General features: G+C 43.4%; 2 protein-coding genes across 7 annotated transcripts in view; both read right to left on the bottom strand.

Annotated features, from left to right (window-relative positions):
• LOC129860775 (IQ motif and SEC7 domain-containing protein 1-like) overlaps window positions 1–13,062 on the bottom strand; it is a 51,510-nt gene extending 38,448 nt beyond the window's left edge. For 2 of the 6 annotated variants that reach the window (XM_055931498.1, XM_055931499.1), the window contains exon 1: window positions 11,024–13,062. In XM_055931498.1, the coding sequence (XP_055787473.1) occupies window positions 11,024–11,505 (482 nt within the window). In that variant the 5' untranslated portion in view covers window positions 11,506–13,062. The remainder of the gene's footprint in view (window positions 1–11,023) is intronic. The other 4 variants (XM_055931497.1, XM_055931496.1, XM_055931501.1 and 1 more) reach the window with 4 other exon arrangements.
• Window positions 13,063–14,667: 1,605 nt separating this feature from the next.
• The window catches only part of LOC129860776 (membrane-associated guanylate kinase, WW and PDZ domain-containing protein 2-like), a 49,450-nt gene continuing 45,102 nt past the window's right edge, over window positions 14,668–19,015 (bottom strand). Inside the window, exon 17 of the mRNA XM_055931504.1 lies at window positions 14,668–18,534. Coding sequence (XP_055787479.1) covers window positions 17,396–18,534 — 1,139 coding nt within the window. The 3' untranslated portion in view covers window positions 14,668–17,395. The remainder of the gene's footprint in view (window positions 18,535–19,015) is intronic.

Here is a 19,015-nt window from a genome sequence, read left to right as displayed (position 1 = left end):
AACAATTATCTTGTTCTTCTTTTGTCCACAATAATCTAATAATGTAGGCTATATCCGCACCGTATCTGCAAGCTGTTGGCTAGAGTGCACATGCAAATATCAGAGTGGACACATTCTCTATATAATGCAAACTTCTTTTGTGATAAAACAATCAGTACAGTTGAAAATGCGATTAAATGTAACTGCAAATTTAACTACGTCATCTCACACAGCCTTTTATCTGCAACAAGTCCATTTGAAGGAAACACATCTCTGGTGGGAAAATGCGCATATTGTTTATCTGCAGATTCTTTTATATTCGAATGAAAATCTGTTGCCAATTGGATGGAGAGAGGAAGCGAAGAGTGGGAGGAGAGAGAGAATGACAGAGGTTGTATACGGAGGAGGCCAAGGGGGGAAAATAATCAAGTGAAGAGGAGCGGAGGAGAGGTAAAAGTGGAAGAGGCAACGGAAATATGGTGTGTGGAGGGGTGTACACGGTACAAATAAAGGACTACCTCCAACACACAGCAGGGTAAAAAGAGTGTCAGGACATGTCAGTGTGCAGGTGAGTCTATCTATCTATAGAGGAAGAGGAGGATCTCGAGGATCTCTCTGTACTTTGCTCTATTCGTCTTTCCCTCCATCCTGACTAGTCTCCCAGTCACTGCCACTGAAAAACATCCCCACAGCATGATGCCGACACCACCATGCTTCACCGTAGGGATGGTGCCAGTTTTCCTCCAGATGTGACTCTTGGCATTCAGGGCAAATAGTTAAATCTAGGTTTCATCAGACCAGAGAATCTTGTTTCTCATGGTCGGAGTCCTTTAGGTGCCTTTTGACATATTCCAAGCGGGCTGTCATGTGCCTTTTACTAAGGTCCGGCCACTCTACATTAAAGGCCTGATTGGTGGAGTGCTGCAGAGATGGTTGTCCTTCTGGAAGGTTCTCCCATCTCCACAGAGAAAGTCTGGAGCTCTGTCAGAGTGACAATCGGGTTCTTGGTCACCTCCCTGACCAAGGCCCTTCTCCCCTGATTGCTCAGCTTGGCTGGGCGGCCAGCTCTAGGAAGAGTCTTAGTGGTTCCAAACTACTTCCATTTAAGAATGATGGAGGCCACTGTGTTCTTGGGGACCTTCAATTCTGCAGAAATGTTGTGGTACCATTCCCCAGATCTGGGCATCAACACAATCCTGTCTAGGAGCTCTACGGACAATTCCTTCGACCTCATGGATTGTTTTTTTGCTCTGACATGCACTGTCAACTGTGGGACCTTATATAGACAGGTGTGTGCCTTTCCAAATCATGTACAATCAATTGAATTTACCACAGGTGGACTCAAATCAAGTTGTAGAAACATCTCAAGGATGATCAATGGAAAAAGGAGTCACCTGAGCTCAATTTCGAGTCTCATAGCAAAGGGTCTGAATACTTATGTAAATAAGGTATTTCTGTTTTTGTGTTTTTATACATTTGCAAAAATGTCTAAAAACCCGTTTTTGATTTGTCATTATGGGGTATTGTGATGTCATTATGGGGTATTGTGATGTCATTATGGGGTATTGTGTGTAGATTGAGGATAATTTTATTTAATCCATTTTAGAATAACGCTGTAATGTAACAAAATGTGAAAAAGGGAAGGGGTCTGAATTCTTTCCGAATGGCAGTCATGACTGCCATTGGGTCAGTATCTTTACCTGTTTTGCGTCGTATATCTTGAACATTTCAACTCGGATACACATTACAGTTCGTGGCCAGTAAGGATTCACATTCACTAGCCTGAGCCAGTAACCAGGCACAAACCTACTTTAACCAACTGAAGCACAAGCCTCTTGAAAAATCTTTTATTTCAACATTTACATTTTTCTATTCACTATCTACAGATGGGAGTGTGTGTGTGGGAGCCTACTGCGTCATACCCCCCCCCCCCCCCGTCTACAGATGAGAACGTGTGTGTGGGGGAGCCACCCCCCCCTCCCCGCGTGCGCTGCCTCTAGCCTAAAGTTAAGTGTTTTTCGAAACCCCCTCCCCCTATTCTGGGCTCCGAGTCTCCCGCTGCTTGGCAACAGCGCGGACTGCCTGTGTGGGCGTTTGGTGCTGAGTGCCAGGCAATAGAGGCGCTCATTTACCGGAGAAGAAGAGGGGCATGATTACAATTACCTCCATCTATGTAGCAGCAGCACCTGCTATCTATTGGAGCTCTCTAGTAGAGTAAACAATACCACTGTGTGTACTACCCCAAAAATGAGGGTTTTAATACTATGCTGGGTGGGTGGGTTTACCTGTCAGATGTGTTTTCTGGTGGTTGTTTGGAGAGATACAATTAGGTTTCATTAAGAGTAGAAGAGGTGGGAAGCCAGATGTACTCAAGAGACTGACATTATGTCAGGCTGTCACAGGATCAGTTAGTCAGTGTGAAAATTATAATGATCCCTCATATCATTTGACCAAAGAAAAAGTGGCCCAACTTTACCAATTGAGGAGACCTGTAGCTTACCCTCCAATGAAAAATGACTATTTCTCTCTCTCTTTCTCTCTCTCTTCAGCAGCTCTCTTCCATCTCTCTCTCTTCTCTCCATACTATCGCCTGTCTTTCACTCCTCTCCTGGTCTCACTCCTACCCTCTCCTCTATTCGCTTCTCTCCCTCTCTCTATTCTCTCTCTCGCCCACAGAGTTCTTTCAAGAGGAGCTCGCAGCGTTCCCACGGTAACCAGTCTTCTGCTCCACAGCGCTGCGTGCACATGTGTTTCACCGCGTCCCGTCGTCAAACTACCACTTGTCTACATCTGAATGCCAAAGACACTGAATCAGGTAATAGTTAAGCAATCCACAATGGCCAGTGGCCAAAGGACAGCTGACATGTCAACTACAGCGAACTGACTCAGTCCAATCACAGCCATAGATAGATATATGGACAGATCAGTATAGTAATAATGCAGATATAATGTCCTCAGTCAGTCAATTTCTAAACCTTCCTACAGCACACAGAATAACATTTCCAAATGACAATTCCTATAGTTTCTCTGCTGTACAGTACAATCCCCCTAAATGTTAACCCCTACATCTGGGACACAAGGAACACTCTCTAGAGAATTGTTGCCCAAATGTAGTTATTGGAGGAGATTGTGTAAAGGGCTGCTGTGTGTGTGTGTGTGTGTGTGTGTGTGTGTGTGTGTGTGTGTGTGTGTGTGTGTGTGTGTGTGTGTGTGTGTGTGTGTGTGTGTGTGTGTGTGTGTGTGTGTGCGTGCGTGCGTGCGTGCGTGCGTGCGTGCGTGCGTGCGTGCGTGCGTGCGTGCGTGCGTGCGTGCGTGTGTGTGTGTTGTATGTATTTTGAATTTTCCTTCTTACAGTTGACCCAGTACTGGAGCTCATATGATAAAGCAGTCTACTGTGCAACACTGAAAACAAAGTCCTAGCTTACACTCAAATAAAATAGATGCTAAACTGAATCCACATTCTAGGGGTCAAGAGTGCATCTTTTATAATAGTTAACCTACTCATGTGTCAACAAAAGAATGTGTCATAAGTCATCATTTTAATTTCCTGCCTCTGTGCTGATTACCACAGTGCATCTCTAAATGACTGTCACCACTCTGAACTGTTATTCTGTACACAACCACTAATTTACAGGAGCAAATGACTAATCGTGATCGTTCTAGCTCCAAGCTGCTGTGACATCAGCGGAGGAGGTGGGGGTGTTTAGACCCAGCGTCAACCCACCCACCCCTGTGTGAATATGTGAAGTGAGGGGGTCTGGGAGAGGCAGGGTAGAGGATGGAAGCACAACATCGGAACTGCCTTAGGGAACGCTTTACAGTTTCCACAGCAACCATGTTTTACACAATATTTGATAAACCTAAGATAAGGACAGTGCACTCCACTTTAACATCAATCAATATCAATATCCAACAATCTGTCTTCACACTTCACAAGGTCACATGAAGGTTTTTGAAGCATTGCAGCACAACTTTATGTTCGAGCCTACTAGAGCTAGAACTGAATACCAAACAGAGTGGACCGACAAAACCCCTAAATGTTTCTATAGAATTGAATATAAAGAAACAACCTAAAGAAACACACTGTCTCTCTCCAGGGAGTAGAGGTGTGTAGGGTTGAGACCTTGGCTTCGATTGCTGTGCAGTGACATGAAATCCCTGGGAGTTCCACTGAATGGTGAATACAGTACGAGCACGTGCAGAGAGAGCCAAGGTCATTGGTCGAGCCACTCAGGAGACAGGGACGGGGGCTCAGGTCCAATTGGACACGATCATCATGACCATGACACTACCTAACCTCATAAAGACCGACACATCACAGGAGACAACACTCCCATGGTCGAGGAATAGGCTGCAGTCTCAGATTTACACTCCCCTCCATGTGGAGAAACGCACAATATGATATCAAACAATATGATACATTGCATCATCACAATTCTTAGATAGAATATGCCTTTTCTCTCAAGAAAATATAAAAGGAAAGTGTTTTTGTGACTGTAGGGTAGAATGTGAGAGTAGACTACACAACCAGTAAAAACCTCCATGTAGGGGATGTAGTGGGAGGAGATTTACTACTTGTTGAAGAGGATGCTGCTGCCTTCAGGGCATCTTTACTAGAGAGGGTCCAGAGAGATCTTATTATCTTATATAGCATACTGCTGTTTATTGGTATTGGTCAAGCAGGTTGAGCTAGATCCTATTCCCAGATCTGCCTGAGGCAAAGTGTTTTTCAGCACTAACTTTTCAGCAGTACTTCAATGTTAAAGAGGCTTGAGGGGCTTCTGTCAGATAATCAAAAGAATGATGTAATCATTGATGATTATCGTCAACATCTATCATGCCTTCAGTCAAAAAAGGAGAAAGGGTAAACCAGATGGTGATGGAGGAGAAAAGAGGGAGTGAGTGATGGGAGGGAGGGTGATAGGATTCAAAAGTAATTTCTGCAGCTCCTCTGAGTCATATCTGCAGCAGAGAGAAACAGAAACAGTGAGGGGGAGAGAGAGAGAGAGAGAGAGAGAGGAAGTGGTGGAGGGAGTGAAAAATATGGAGTATAGAAAAAGAAAGAGAGAGAGAGAGAAGGATGGAGTGGAGAGGAAGAGAGAGAGTGAGTGTGAGAGATTCAACAGAATTAGCTTCCTCTGCAACAAAAGCCTATACCATTCCCTGCATTTCAAAAATGAATTAATGTCAGCCTACAAAGCAGAGGAAATATCTACATGTAGTGCCCTGAAGAGAGGCAGAGAGGGGAGGGAGGAGAGGAAGAGGCAGAGAGGGGAGGGAGGAGAGGAAGAGGCAGAGGGGGGAGGGAGGAGAGAGAGAGAGATAAAGAGCTGCAAGGAAAGTAAAAAACAGCCACCACCTGCACAATGCTCATTTGAGGTTCTAAACCTCATGAGAAAATGAGGAAGAGGGGAAGCTCCAACTATTTATTTTCTTCTATATTATATAACACAGAAGCAATTCTCAGCAACTCAATAGGGAAATGTTATGAGAAAGCAATTTTGACCTAGATCAAAGTTACTGCACGTGCTACAGAGGTGCAGTCTTTCACCATGGGGAGAACTGTCCTTTCCTCCCATTAAAAGACACCATGATAACCATAAAATACCAGGAGTGTTTACTGTCTAATAATGGACATTCCAGGAGATCACGCATGCACACACACACACACACACACACACACACACACACACACACACACACACACACACACACACACACACACACACACACACACACACACACACACACACACACACACACACACACACACACACACACAAATAACTATCACCCCTGGGCCAGGAGTAATTATACTAAGGTCACACTAATTAATCTTTCACACTCCCTCTGTGTGGGTCTCCCTCTCTATTTCACACATAGTCAGACCCTCCCAAACATTTGCACAAGCATGCAAAAACGCACATACACTTACATAACAGAATACAAACAAACTCTGCATCCCAAATTATACTCTATTCACAAGTGCACAAATTTTGACCACCATTTTGAGTGACAGATATAGCGAAGATAATCAAGGAGGTGATGGAGTCTAGTCGAGTGTCATGAGACACAGCTGCGCGAGACGATGGTGACAGGTGTGCGGGATAATCAGCAGCCTGATGACCTAGAGGCCGGAGAGGGAGTATACGTGACAAAAACGTGTTTGTTTAATTCTGTTCAGACATTTTTGTTGGCTAAATTAAGTTCGATCTGTCTTTTTAATTGTGTGCTCTGTATTTAGTTTAAGATAGGTTATAAGTAGGCTGTTTGTAAAATAAATATAATTAGCCTATTGCTGTAATTTGTTTATTAGGGTGGCAGGTAGCCTAGCGGTTAGAGTGTGGGAACAGTAACTGAAAGGTCGCTGGTTCGATAACCCGAGCTGACAAGGTAAAACATCTGTTGATGTGCCCTTGAGCAAGGCACTTCACCCCAATTTGCTCCAGGTGTGCCATACTACTATGGCTGACCCTGTAAAACAACACATTTCACTGCACCTATCTGGTGTGTGACAATAAAACATATTTTTTTATTTTGGGGGGAGGGGTACTGTAGGCAGTAGCCTTTCTTGGTAATTGCTGTAATATAGCCTGTTAAATTTTTTTGTTAAAGCTTAAATCAGTTCGCAAATGTTTTGTTTTATTCTGTTGAGACATTTTCTATGGACAACTTAAGTTCAAACTGTAATGTTATGTTTGCAGCGATATAATATCCTGCTCGTATTTTCCCTATAAACAATGGCTTGACTTAATTTTTGATACTACCCTACAAAGTTTAGAAACTTTTGAGAAGGTTTGGTGTGGAGTGGCTATTAGCCTATTATACTGCAGGCCTATGATATGAAGGCAGCGCACGCCGGCGCTCCACCTGACTCCAGACAGTTAAACTTGAGGTGAGGAAGAATGTTTAAGGCCTACCAGAGTTACTCCTAGAATCTAACAATATAATGATTATCTTTATAAAAAATATTCTGATTGAAAATGTAAAATTAGTCTTCTTCTGTATGCCTATATCTGTATAGCAGATGCAGTAGCCTATCTGACAAGGTTAAAGAAATGCATGTTGGTGTCGAGGCATACCGCCAGCATTTCTCTGTCTTTCTCTCTGGGGCTAGGCATACGCTTCTCTTCCTTTATATTTATTTTTTAATATTAATATCATACAGTGGACACCTAAGTCTATAGGTCTATGCATGCAATGCCCTGATGCATTGAGTGCTCAAATCTCTGACAGCTGAACCGTGAGGTGGACATTTATTGTTTAGGAAAGTAAAAAGCAATACAAAAAAAGGCTAAAAAGTTTTGCATATTGTCACGGATCCCTCCGGAACTGTCAAATTACGCACACCTGGTTCCTATTTCCCACTGATTGATTTGTATAAATGTGCTCTTTGGTTCTCCATTGGGCTGTCGATTATTGTTACAATGTCCGTTGGTCGTGTGAGTACCTGTGCTGTGTTTTCGGGTCTCACCCCGTGTATGTATTCGAGGTACTCCTCGCTCTTTTGTTTGGGTTTAACCCTGTATTTTGTATATGCTTGGTCTTCGTCCCCTTTAAATTTGGGTAAATAAAAACACCTATTACGCATTCCTGCGCCTGTCTCCCGACTCATTATACCAACGGGACACATATGATACACATCCAAAAACAACGAACAGTGTTTTTGTAATTTGTTATGTTTTTAAGAACATGTAGATATGGCTCATTTAGCCTATATCCCTCGTTTATTGACGACCCTGGCTGCGTGGGTGGACATCCCAATGGGTTACGCACCCAGTGCATTATGGATGGCCAGTAAATTTCTCAAATGTCCGATAAACAAAAAACTCTTCCCAGTCACTTGTCAGGCGCCACATTTTCAGTCAAAGTTTAACAATCAAAGTGCTAAGGTTTGAGGTTCCAAAATCCTTCTATGGATTGTATCTATGGCCACACTATGTTGGAGTGCGTGTTTCCCAAATTGCTGCCTTCCCGACTGTAAGTGCTTGTGATAAAACTTACTCCACAGATTATTTTGGAGAAGCTATCCTCTGTGGCTAAATGATGCTCTCTGGTGTAGTATTTTGAATTATTTTATTTATGTCTCTTCAGACAGGACAAATATCATTTTGGGGGAAATTGTTTTGTATAGCCTAATTTTTGCAAAATGATTTCAATGTATCTGTCACGCCCTGACCATAGAGAGCCTTTGTTTTTCTATGGTATAGTAGGTCAGGGCGTGACTGGGGGGTTTTCTAGTTATTATTTTCTATGTGGGGTTCTAGTTTTTCTATGTTGGTGTTTGGTATGATTCCCAATTAGAGGCAGCTGGTTATCGTTGTCTCTAATTGGGGATCATATTTAAGTAGCATTTTTTCCACCTGTGTTTTATGGGATATTGTTTTGAGTTAGTGCACGTAGCACCTCTGTAGTCATGGTTCGTTGTTAGTTTATTGTTTATTGTTTTGTTTTGCTAAGTTTCACTTTCTAATAAATTATGTGGAACTCAACATCCGCTGCGCCTTGGTCTGATAATTATTCCAGCGAACGTGACAGTATCCCCCAGAACCCTTACTTCCTGTGGCTACGCCCGAAGGCCTGCAACTCACACTGTTCATCTTCCCATTAGTGGATGCAGAGGGAATGGAATATGGGACAGCTGTTTGGGCTACACCACTGTGCTGCTGGAAGAAGAGATGGGCTAGTTTGTGCTGTTGTTACTGTGGTTCAGAAGCAGAAGGGACATAGTTTATCATCCTTTAAGTCAGGCCATTCTACTGAACATCACAGCCCTAGAAATCAGAGCACGAGGACCGGACAGTCACAGGGGCAATGTTGAGATAGTTTGTCTGTATGAAGAAAATGTACTAAGTGGCCACAAAAACCTAGTCTCTAAACCTAGCCCCTTTGTCCTGCCCTCCCTCCTCCTCCATCTCTCTAGCTTGCTACCTCTATCTTCCTCCATCTCTCTTTACCTCCCTGATAACAGATGGTGAACCAGTGTGTGTGTTCCACTGTTTCCCTTTTAGAGCGAAACATGCTGAGTCGGGGTCGCTCTCTCTCTCTTTCCCATCCTCTCTTCTCTATCTCCCTCCCTTCATCTCTATATCCCTCCTCCCTCTGTCTCTCTCTCTCTCTCTTTGATCTGAACCATATTTAGATGGCTGAGGGTGACCTAAACATGGATGATGTAAATATTGTGTATATTAGTGGGTTGTTGTTGACAGATGACAGGCCTCACCAGTGGCCTGAGAATGAGCTGAATGGTGTGAGTTGCGTAAGGGTTTGAGGACAAGGTCAGGGCAGAGAAGAAACCAACACAGGATAACCTAAAATAAATCACAACTCCATATTACGGTAAATATGGCACTTGAATTGAAGAACAGTAGCTACTCCTTTAACAACCAAGCTATGTATACTACATGTATTGAATGTGGTACTTAAATTGAAGAACAACAGCTATTAGCTTAAAACCTAAACTAGAGTGCTAATGTGTCACAAGCACTACCATTAACAGGGGAGAATCTGCAAACTGTCCTACATTTGCAATTCATCAGTGTGTTTAACACCCACATAAATAACTAATATGTGTTTCTATCAATAGGGGATTTTGTCTAGTCAAGAGTCTGAATCAATCTGATGAGGGACTGAGAACTAATTAATGAGAACAAATAAATGAAGATGAAGTCAAAAGGAGGGAATTAAGTCATATTCCACCAAAATGAGAAATAATGTGATATGATTAATATGATTTGGTGATGTTATTATGGCTTCATAACACATACTGTAAAAAAAATATATTGCTAGAAATGGTCATATGTTAGTATACAATAGTATTTTTACAGGGATCTGCCTCCACCAAAACAGCTTAGATAATACGCCTGGTACCTGAACATATTAGACCACATATTATTATCTGTGTGTGGAAGTAAAACTGAAAAGAGACTTAGATCGTTTGCCACAGAAGTGTGTTTCCAGACCTTCACTTTAGCTTGACCTCTAGCTGGAGATTCATGGCCGATAAGGCCTGACCTCTCACTCAGAAACCAACCTAAAGGTAAGTGCATTTCTGAGCAGACGTGGGCGTCAAGCTATATTTTTATGATTTTGAAGGACAAAGGCATGGAGCAGAGCATAATCATTTCATATGGTTTCTCCACATACACACACATGCGAGCACACGTGAACACACACACGTGAACACACACACACGTGAAAACAAACACGTGAACACGTGAACACACACACACACACAGCCTTCCTCTGCACATTACACATCCCACTCCTACACATAAAGCATTAAAAAAAAATCACTCCTTCACCCAGATCTCACAACCCGATAACAGAATCAGCACACTCATAAAATGGAACTCCCACAGAAAGTGGAATACACACAAACACGCAAGTCACTGCATTGAACAGAACACAGAATGCACTGACTATACATTGCACTTGGTGAACTAAAACTCAGAAGGTATTACAGTAACGGTCAGCCTGTGTCAAATGAAACCCCAACCCCCTGAGTACACACAGTATCCATAAAGCTCCAAGCAGCTTCAGCAATATCTAATCATCCTCTAGTCCTCGGTATGTCAGATACTCGCCCCTTGAACACAGCTACACCTATTTGAGACCGTGTGGTTACAGTGAGCCCATCACTTCCCTTCAAACTGATGTGATCCGGATGCAAATATCCCTTCACTTTTACTCAGTGGTGATGTCACTCACTGAGGTAGACAGAGGAGTTATACAACTGTAGCAGAGCTGTTTGTTTGTCTGATCACAATTAAATGAACAGTATGCCAACTCCTTTTAAGCCAGATTAAGTAAGATCCGCCACAGGGAACATATCGGGCATGAATAATTTGGGCATGTTGGTAACATCCAGCTGATGCTGAGAGACTACCATCAAGGAACAGTGACAATTAGTGACAATGTTTTACTCAGTCAGGGAAGAAAATCATAACACCATATCCATCAAGCAACCCATGCTTCAGTGGGTTGTGGGAAGAATGCACTGGGAGGAAACATGGGAATTATTCAAAAGAGAAACAGAACTCACTTTCTGCGGATGGTGGAGCTGTTGGTGTCAGAGCTGTCTGTGTGGTCCAATCTCTCCCGCTGCTCCCTCTCAGCTGGGTTCGAGCCACAGGACATGCCCCGGGTCAGCCTGGTGTGGGCACGTCTCTCCCGGCTCAGCCCTGCAGGGGGCACCACCACTGCAGGGGGTGGGGCGGTGACGGGGCTGGGGGTGCTGCCACTACCTCCACTACTGCTGCCAGGGTGGATGGGCAGGGAGAGGGGCTGCTCTGCTCTGTGGTTGGTGTTGCTATGGTTCTGTTCGGGGAGCTCCGGGGCTCGTGGAGGAGTGGGTTTCTCCAGCCTCAGGTCCTGGTTCTCCTGGCTGACTCGGTCCAGCTGACCTTCCAGCTCCTCGATGCGCCGCCGCTGGGTCTCCATGAGCTTGGCCTGGCTCTCGATGATGTTGTTGAGCTCCAGGAGGTACTCCACGGCCCGGTTGGGGCTCTCTGGACTGGTCTCCATGATGGAAGGCCTTGCTACAAGGAGGCTCCAGGGTACCACCACCTCCGCCGTTACGACCCTGGAGCTCCAGATCCCACCCCCCCACCAGCCCTGATGAGTGGGGGGGGAGAGGGGAGGACGGACAGGGGGGCTGGAGGAAAATTAACTTGGGGATTGTTTTTGTCCCTTTCTACTTTACGCAAAAAGCCTTTCAGAGATTCAGAGACGGCAAGGGACACAACAGTGTGTCGACAGTTCCTCGAATGATTACATATCACAGTATCTCAAAGCAAGATGGGGTTGGTTGCAATTGTTCTACGTCCACAAAAGATGGCTTCACCAAGAAAACAGTGCAAAGTTGAAAAACAAGTAAGGGGTACAACTGAGTGTGGTTAGCTGAAGGCTTAGTGTCTTTAGATTCAGCATCTTGAAGGATGAAGGAAGATTGAAATCCAGGACCTCGGGCATCAGGTGTCATTCCAAACGATCAACCAAAATCAAACAATAAAAAAGAGAGATGGATCAAGGCAGAGAAAAAAGAGACAGAGAGGTATAGTTGAAATCTGAAACAATAAATGCACATTAGCCATCTTGGCAATTCAATATTCCTCTCTTCTATGGAGAGGCAGACAGAGGGGGTTACTGTGTAATACAAGATCAGTGAAATCCAAATAATACACACCAGTGACTCTTGTCATAGTGTTCTCCGTGCCAACTTCAGTCAAGATGTGTTATCATTTCAACAGTCAATTTGTCTGAAAACACGTCGATTCTCTCCAAAATGATTAATGATCACAAAAAGTTTTGTCTCCCCCGATGAAAAGGGGAGGGAAAAGGGGTCAGGGAAATTGGCTTGCTATGTTCTCCCACTAATAAGCAGTTTTGTCAAAGATTATATAATAGAAAACATTCCATGTTCCCTCCCACATAGACTATCCCTGCCGTCTCTACCTCATCCTCTTCACCCCATAACTAGATGTGTCTTTGGAAAAGACAAAATGAAGACGTTGGAAGACTGATTCATTTCATTCTTAGAGGTACAAGTATGCACCCCTGCCCTGTACAGACCACATCCAAAAGCCCGAGGATGGTTTAGGCTATAGATTTTGCCCGAGTGCCCCTCGTAGATTACCGCACCGTGTAGCTTCACCTCACGCGTCCATGACGAAGAGTTGCCTAGGCGAACTCGAATCTTTTAAAAATCTTTAGACAGTTCAATTTCTTTCCGAAAATTGTTAGCTGAAAAATTATATAACTGTAAAATATTCCACACGTCTTCAATACACATACTTGATCTGTATAAGGAGTTTCCACTTGCCTGTGTCCTGTTCCCGACGTTTCAGGGAAAACCAATAAAACAATCCGCTGCGCACTTTCTAAAATCACATTTGATAAAAATAAATAAAGTGCATTTATCAAACTATTTTCAATGTTTTACCCATCTGTAATCCACTATGGTAACAGTCGAAGTAACTTCACACCAGTGGTGGTACAGATATGCGAAGAGATGGACTCCTGGCAAATCTGTGAACTGTAGGCTATGAGCGCGCGTGGGTCTCAGGGGCGCTCTTGTGCGGACGCGCAATGTATGATGCACATTATAGGCGATTGACAAATGTAGGCTAGAGCATCGGCACCTTAAAATGTATATTTTTCTAAAGCGTTTTGATTGAAATATGGTCTTCTATGATCAATTTAACGAAATCGTTATGTGCATATGATATGCATTTATCAATGTCTTTAATTCCAATTGTTGAACTGTTTTTCTTATTGGTTTTGAGCCATCATGGCTATAGAGATTACTGTTTTGATGTAAACCCTATTCTTTGTAAACATTCCCCAAAATCTCCACAGTGAAGGGAAGTTAAAGTAATTTCCTAAAGCCGATTCATTTCGCACTTGACTCAGCTGGAGAAAATCCAGAGGGCGCTGGCTTTCTGCGCTATCAATAACTTTAATTGCAAACCGCTATGCTGAGGAGAACCTAGTCATTACCAGCATAGGCCTACAGTAATATGTCACTATTGGTAATAGGCTATTGCCTCCTCTCATGGCTCCCTATGTGCGTTTTCTTCAGAGTAAGCCTAATGACACTTCACTACTTCAATGAAGCGTCAGACTTTAGCCAAAATAGCCCACTAAAGGGCCTCTGTGCCACAATATTTTTAATAATACAGGATTAAATAACTGCCATTTTCCCAGTACAAAGTTTGTAAAGGTCTTTGTGTAATTGCTCATGTCACAATAACTGTGTGTGTATGTGGGAGAAAGACAGATGGAGAGAGAGAGAAAGAGTGTATGCATGTGGGCGTGCATGTGTTAAAGGTGAGGCAATTTGTTGTACACTAATAGTAAAAAGCCTGATATTAGATACGAGAGTACATGGAGAGATGTGAAATCCCTGCTCTTCCACAGAGCCTGGTAAATCATTCATGTGTTACTAAAAGATCAGCCATTTGCCCTCTCCTGATACTCATACATCTGCCACACACACACACACACACACACACACACACACACACACACACACACACACACACACACACACACACACACACACACACACACACACACACAACACACACACACACACACACACACACACCGTGTGCCCTGTTCCTCCTCTCCCTCTCATACATTCTCAATCCAGGCGCATCTAAACATTCCCATACCTACTCCATCTCCATCTGCCATGCTAACACTGAAGCTATTCAGACACCACCTCTCTCCCCCTTTCACTCCTGCTATACATCTCTCATTCCAATTTCTCTCCTTTTTCACTCCCATCTTCCTTTCCAGCCCTCTTCTGCTACTTGTTTTTATCTCTCATTTGTTTGTAAGCCTCTATGAGTCCCAACTCTGACTCAGTGGTGATTTTGGAGATGTTGATTTGATGGCTGTCAACATCAGTACAGGGTAGAGGAGAAAAGGGTCCTTATGTGCTCTGAAGCACTGCCCTCCAGTGATACCAAAGATAAGATGGATGAAAACATACGCACGTACACACACACGCACACACACACACGCACACAAGCACGCACGCACACATTTGGTGATGCATTTCCACCCTCACCCTCCGCACTGTACCACATTTTACTGCCATCTACTGCTTTAAGTAGAAAACATCTTCTCAATGAACCTCGTCTCATACTCACACACGTATTGTCAAAATAGATGAGAGAATTATGTAAAGTAATATAAATATTTTATTAGCAGTTTATTTTAAGTTTGTTAACAATTTATTGGCTATTATCTTCTTTAGGAAAATGAAAAAACAAAGCATTGAAAAACACAAGTTACAACAGTAACAACAACATTCTCAATAAAAAAATGGAGCTTAACTGGACTGGTTCGGTAGTCATGTGCTGATGTGTAATAATTGATTCATATTCTGGTTAACACTGGAGACGTGCTGTGCTAATTGTGATGTGACACCTCTGCTTTTTTTACATTGGCATGAGAAAAAAAATGTAAAAACTGTATCTAAAATTAGACAACATCTTTAATTTATACATACTCAGTTGCTTCCCTCACAACACTGTTTTGGTGGGTCAGATAATTCAATACATACAGCGCCATTTCCAAATGTTTTGAATAGGATGTCAATTGAAAGCAATATATGTCTTCCTGTATTTAGTTTTCAGTACTTTAACTTAATATATATTGGTTTATCGATTATATATCTCAATACCTGGGGATTTAAAAAATACATCTGTACAAAAATAGCATATTTGGGCCCTAACTCCCATAACTGGCTTACAATTGTCTGCCAATTGTTTGGCAAAGCACTGACAGATTGATTTAATATCTTGTCCTTTATTTATTCAGATAACACAATGTCAGGAGTCGTTGGCTGTTTTTACTGAAGATCAATAGACAGGACAAATACGTAGATATTTGATCATTTTAGTCATGACAGGGGACTATAACGACACACCCACTACTCATTCATTATCCAAATGCCACATACACAGTATGAGCCAGCTTAATGGTTCAGTATGGGTTTGGTTACCAAGGCAACTGCAAGTGGCACTTAAGAGTAGTGATGAACGACTCCGGGATTTTGGGAGTTGAATCCGACTCCGACTCCTGCTATCAGAGCAGTTGGAGTCGACTCTTTCTCCACTCCGACTTCAATTTGACAAAACATTCCAAAATTAGCTCCAATTAGCTACAGCTGCATTGTCAGAGTGTGTGCGCTGAACTGGGTGATTGATTAGCAATGCATATGGAGCCATTTGATACCAAAAGATTCTAGGCTTAACCAGTAGCCAACATCAGCCTAGTTCCCACGGCACATTTTTTTGAATGACTCTGATTTTTTGAAGCATCCGGCTGCAGATTATGTGCGCTGACGCCGTGCTGTCTGTGAACACTAGCTCTGGTCCAGGGAGTAGTGTTAACCACGGTTGCTTGTGCAGCTAGCTAGTACTTGTATTGTTTTTAACCTTTATTTAACTAGGCAAGTCAGTTAAGAACAAATTCTTATTTACAATGACGGCCTACTAAAAGGAAAAAGGCCTCCTGCGGGGACGGGGGCCTGGGATAAAAAATAAAAAATTAAATATAGGACAAAACACGCCATCACAACAAGAGAGACACCACACACACTGTTGGTGTGTACCCATGCTGTTGGTGTGTACCCATGCTGTTGGTGTGTACCCATACTGTTGGTGTGTACCCATGCTGTTGTTGGCGGTAACATACAATCCTATCTGGCAACCTTCGACCTCCTGTCTCATCTCTTATGTCTCACAGCGTCAGTGGCGTGATAAGGTATCTGCTGGAGTCAGACCCTATTGGGATTTTAAGAGTCGACTCTGACTCTCTGTGGTCAAGGAATCAACTCTTTTGGAGTCAACTCTCCACCACTACTGAAGAGGGCACAGCACTACTGCAGAATAGATAGTGTCTCTGTTCTAACTTCCAGGAATAAACATTAAGACAATTGAAATATTTATGCATGCTGTATTACTTTGGTAAGATTTGTTTGATAGAAGGGTTTACCCTGATACTTTACCAATATCACAACATTAATTTCAATAACATGAAATCACAAGTCTATAATATTGATTAAAATGTTTTCAGTAGCCTTTATCTTTTATATGTATTATTATATTTCACAGTACCAACAATACTAATCAGGGCTCCATTAAATATTGTATATACAATAGTATTTAGATATGTATTTAATACAAATATTTAGACAGTATATAGATTGCACACACAGCACAAACTGGCTGTCAAAGTCACGGTCCTCTGAAAGTCATCACAATCAAATGAACACACAGAACAGCATCTATGTCAGAACAGTTGGATGGACAGTAGGAGTTGCAGGTACTATACAATACCACCCCTTCCCTTCACATTCCCTGGACAATGTGTAGCCTGGGTTTGTTGCATATTATTGCTCAGTATCATGAGGTATTATGCTGTCTCTCTATCTACAGTGGAAGGGAACTGAAACTCCAATACTTAAGTACAGTGTCATGTATCACTACAGAGAGAAAGACCATGCCAGTTCCTAAAAACTGCAGGAGGACAATTCTATTGCAACTCCTGAAGGAGAGCAGAGAAAGGTGCTGTATACAGAAAGAGGACTAGGGGATTTCCACAGAGGAGAAGAGAGAAACTGATTTCTGTTCCACTGGAACATTTAAAAATATTTACAAATGAACATTGTCAACAGTAAAATCTGTCAGAAACCAGCTGTCAAAAGGCACAAAGAATATTACTAAATAATATGACATATCAAAAGCATCACAATAAAACCAACTGTGTTGAGTATAGTTTTAAAAAGCAAGCATATACCGGTATGTGAGAGGGGATACAGTTTGGTACTCTTCTTGATCATGAACCCTTGATATGATAACGGTTTCCTCAAACAGCATGTGTACTTTTGCTTTGCTATCTATATTCCTGATTCTTCCATGACTCCTCTTCCCCTTCCTCTCCCTCTTTTTCTCTGTTGTCCTGCAAGCCCGTTCTCCTGTATGACCTCAGTGATCCTCTGTTGGCTGGGTTTGAGCCAGGGGCCTGGGAGCAGCAGGGCCGGGGTCCCCAGAACAGACCCCTCTGTGAGGGCCAGCGAGAGGCCAGAGACACTGGCAGCATACACACTGCCATCTGAGTGGCTGGTTACTGACTCTGCATGCTCCAGCTCAGAGGAGGGAGTTAGGAAGGAGAAGGGATCTCTCTGTAGTGGAGAGGCCACGCGAGACTCCAAGGAGAGCAGGTTGTTCAGGGACTGAGACCTTTCTCTCTCCTCATCATTTATCCTCTTCCTCTCCCACTTTATCTCCCTCAACCTCTCACTCTCCAACTCCCTTTCTCTTTCCATGTCCCATTCTCTCCTTTTCCTCTCCCTCTCTTCCACATCCTCTTCCTCCCAGTCTTGCTTGGGCCTGGGCAGCCTTTTGTTAGTAATGGGGAGATAAGCATCTTCCTCTTCATCTTCTTCCTCCTCTTCCACCTCTTCTTCCTCCACATCCTTCTTCTCCTCTCTTTCCTTCACCTTCTCCTCTTCCTCTGTTTTCCTGTTGTTCTCCCTCTTCCTGACCCTCTCCTCACTCCTGCTTTTCCTTTTTCTATCTCTCCTCCTCTCTCTCTCCCTCCCTCTCTCATTCCCCCTCTCTGCCTCTATGTGTATGTTATCGTTGTTATGTTTCCTCAGGGCATCTCTGGGTAAACTGTGAGAGCCTCCCTTGTTCCTGTTCTTCCTCCTCCTATCCCTCTCTCTCACCTGAGTCCTCTCTCTCAGGCCGCTGCCTCCTGTCTCACTGTCCTCCTCCTGTCTCTCAGGACCAGGGTCTGAATCAGGGCTGTGTCTCACTTCCCCTGCTCCTTCCTCTCCCTCTGAGCTGCTGCCTCTGCCTCTCCCTGACCTACTTCCTTTCTTCTTGTTTTCTCTCCCTTTCGAAGACCTCCCCCGCTTCTTCACCTTGGACCTGTAGCTGCGGCTCGCCCGGCGGGCCGGGTCTACTGCAGCCACACTCTGCTCCTTGGGGTGCTGCAGTGGGAGGAAGGGGGAGGTGACTCTGCGCTCACGGCCTGATGAACACACAGGGAGGAACCCAGGAAGTAGGGAACAGAGAGAACACATTGAATAGGTGGAGAGAATGAGGAGAGTTAGAGAAGCAGGTGATGTTACATAACCACTGTAGAGGAACTCCAGAGTTCACAGGGAATCCTTGTAAGAAACTGTAGCTGTGTGCAGGTTGTGTTGTCTCAACAGCTGCTACTTCCCTGACCTCCAGGTAACCCTTCGTTATAACCATTACAGTATATAAACATTGTGTGCTCTCATGCAAATGTCTCCTGCATTGTTGAAGCGTAGAGATCACTAGCTCTCTTTTGCATTGAGCAACACTTAGAAGATTCTAGTGGCAAGGTTGCATACACATCAATTCAACCAAGGGATATTGTTCTCATTGACTTAACTGGCACCCCTGTCTCAACATTTCAGCATGTGGATGATCATGGTCTCACAATGAGGGTTTCAACGCACAGAGACACAAAAGGTATTTTCAAC

Source organism: Salvelinus fontinalis, chromosome 8 (genome assembly GCF_029448725.1).
Source record: "Salvelinus fontinalis isolate EN_2023a chromosome 8, ASM2944872v1, whole genome shotgun sequence".
NCBI classification, from domain to species: domain Eukaryota; kingdom Metazoa; phylum Chordata; class Actinopteri; order Salmoniformes; family Salmonidae; genus Salvelinus; species Salvelinus fontinalis.
Note: the sequence above shows the minus strand (reverse complement) of the source record. Positions and strands in the feature narration are given on the sequence as shown.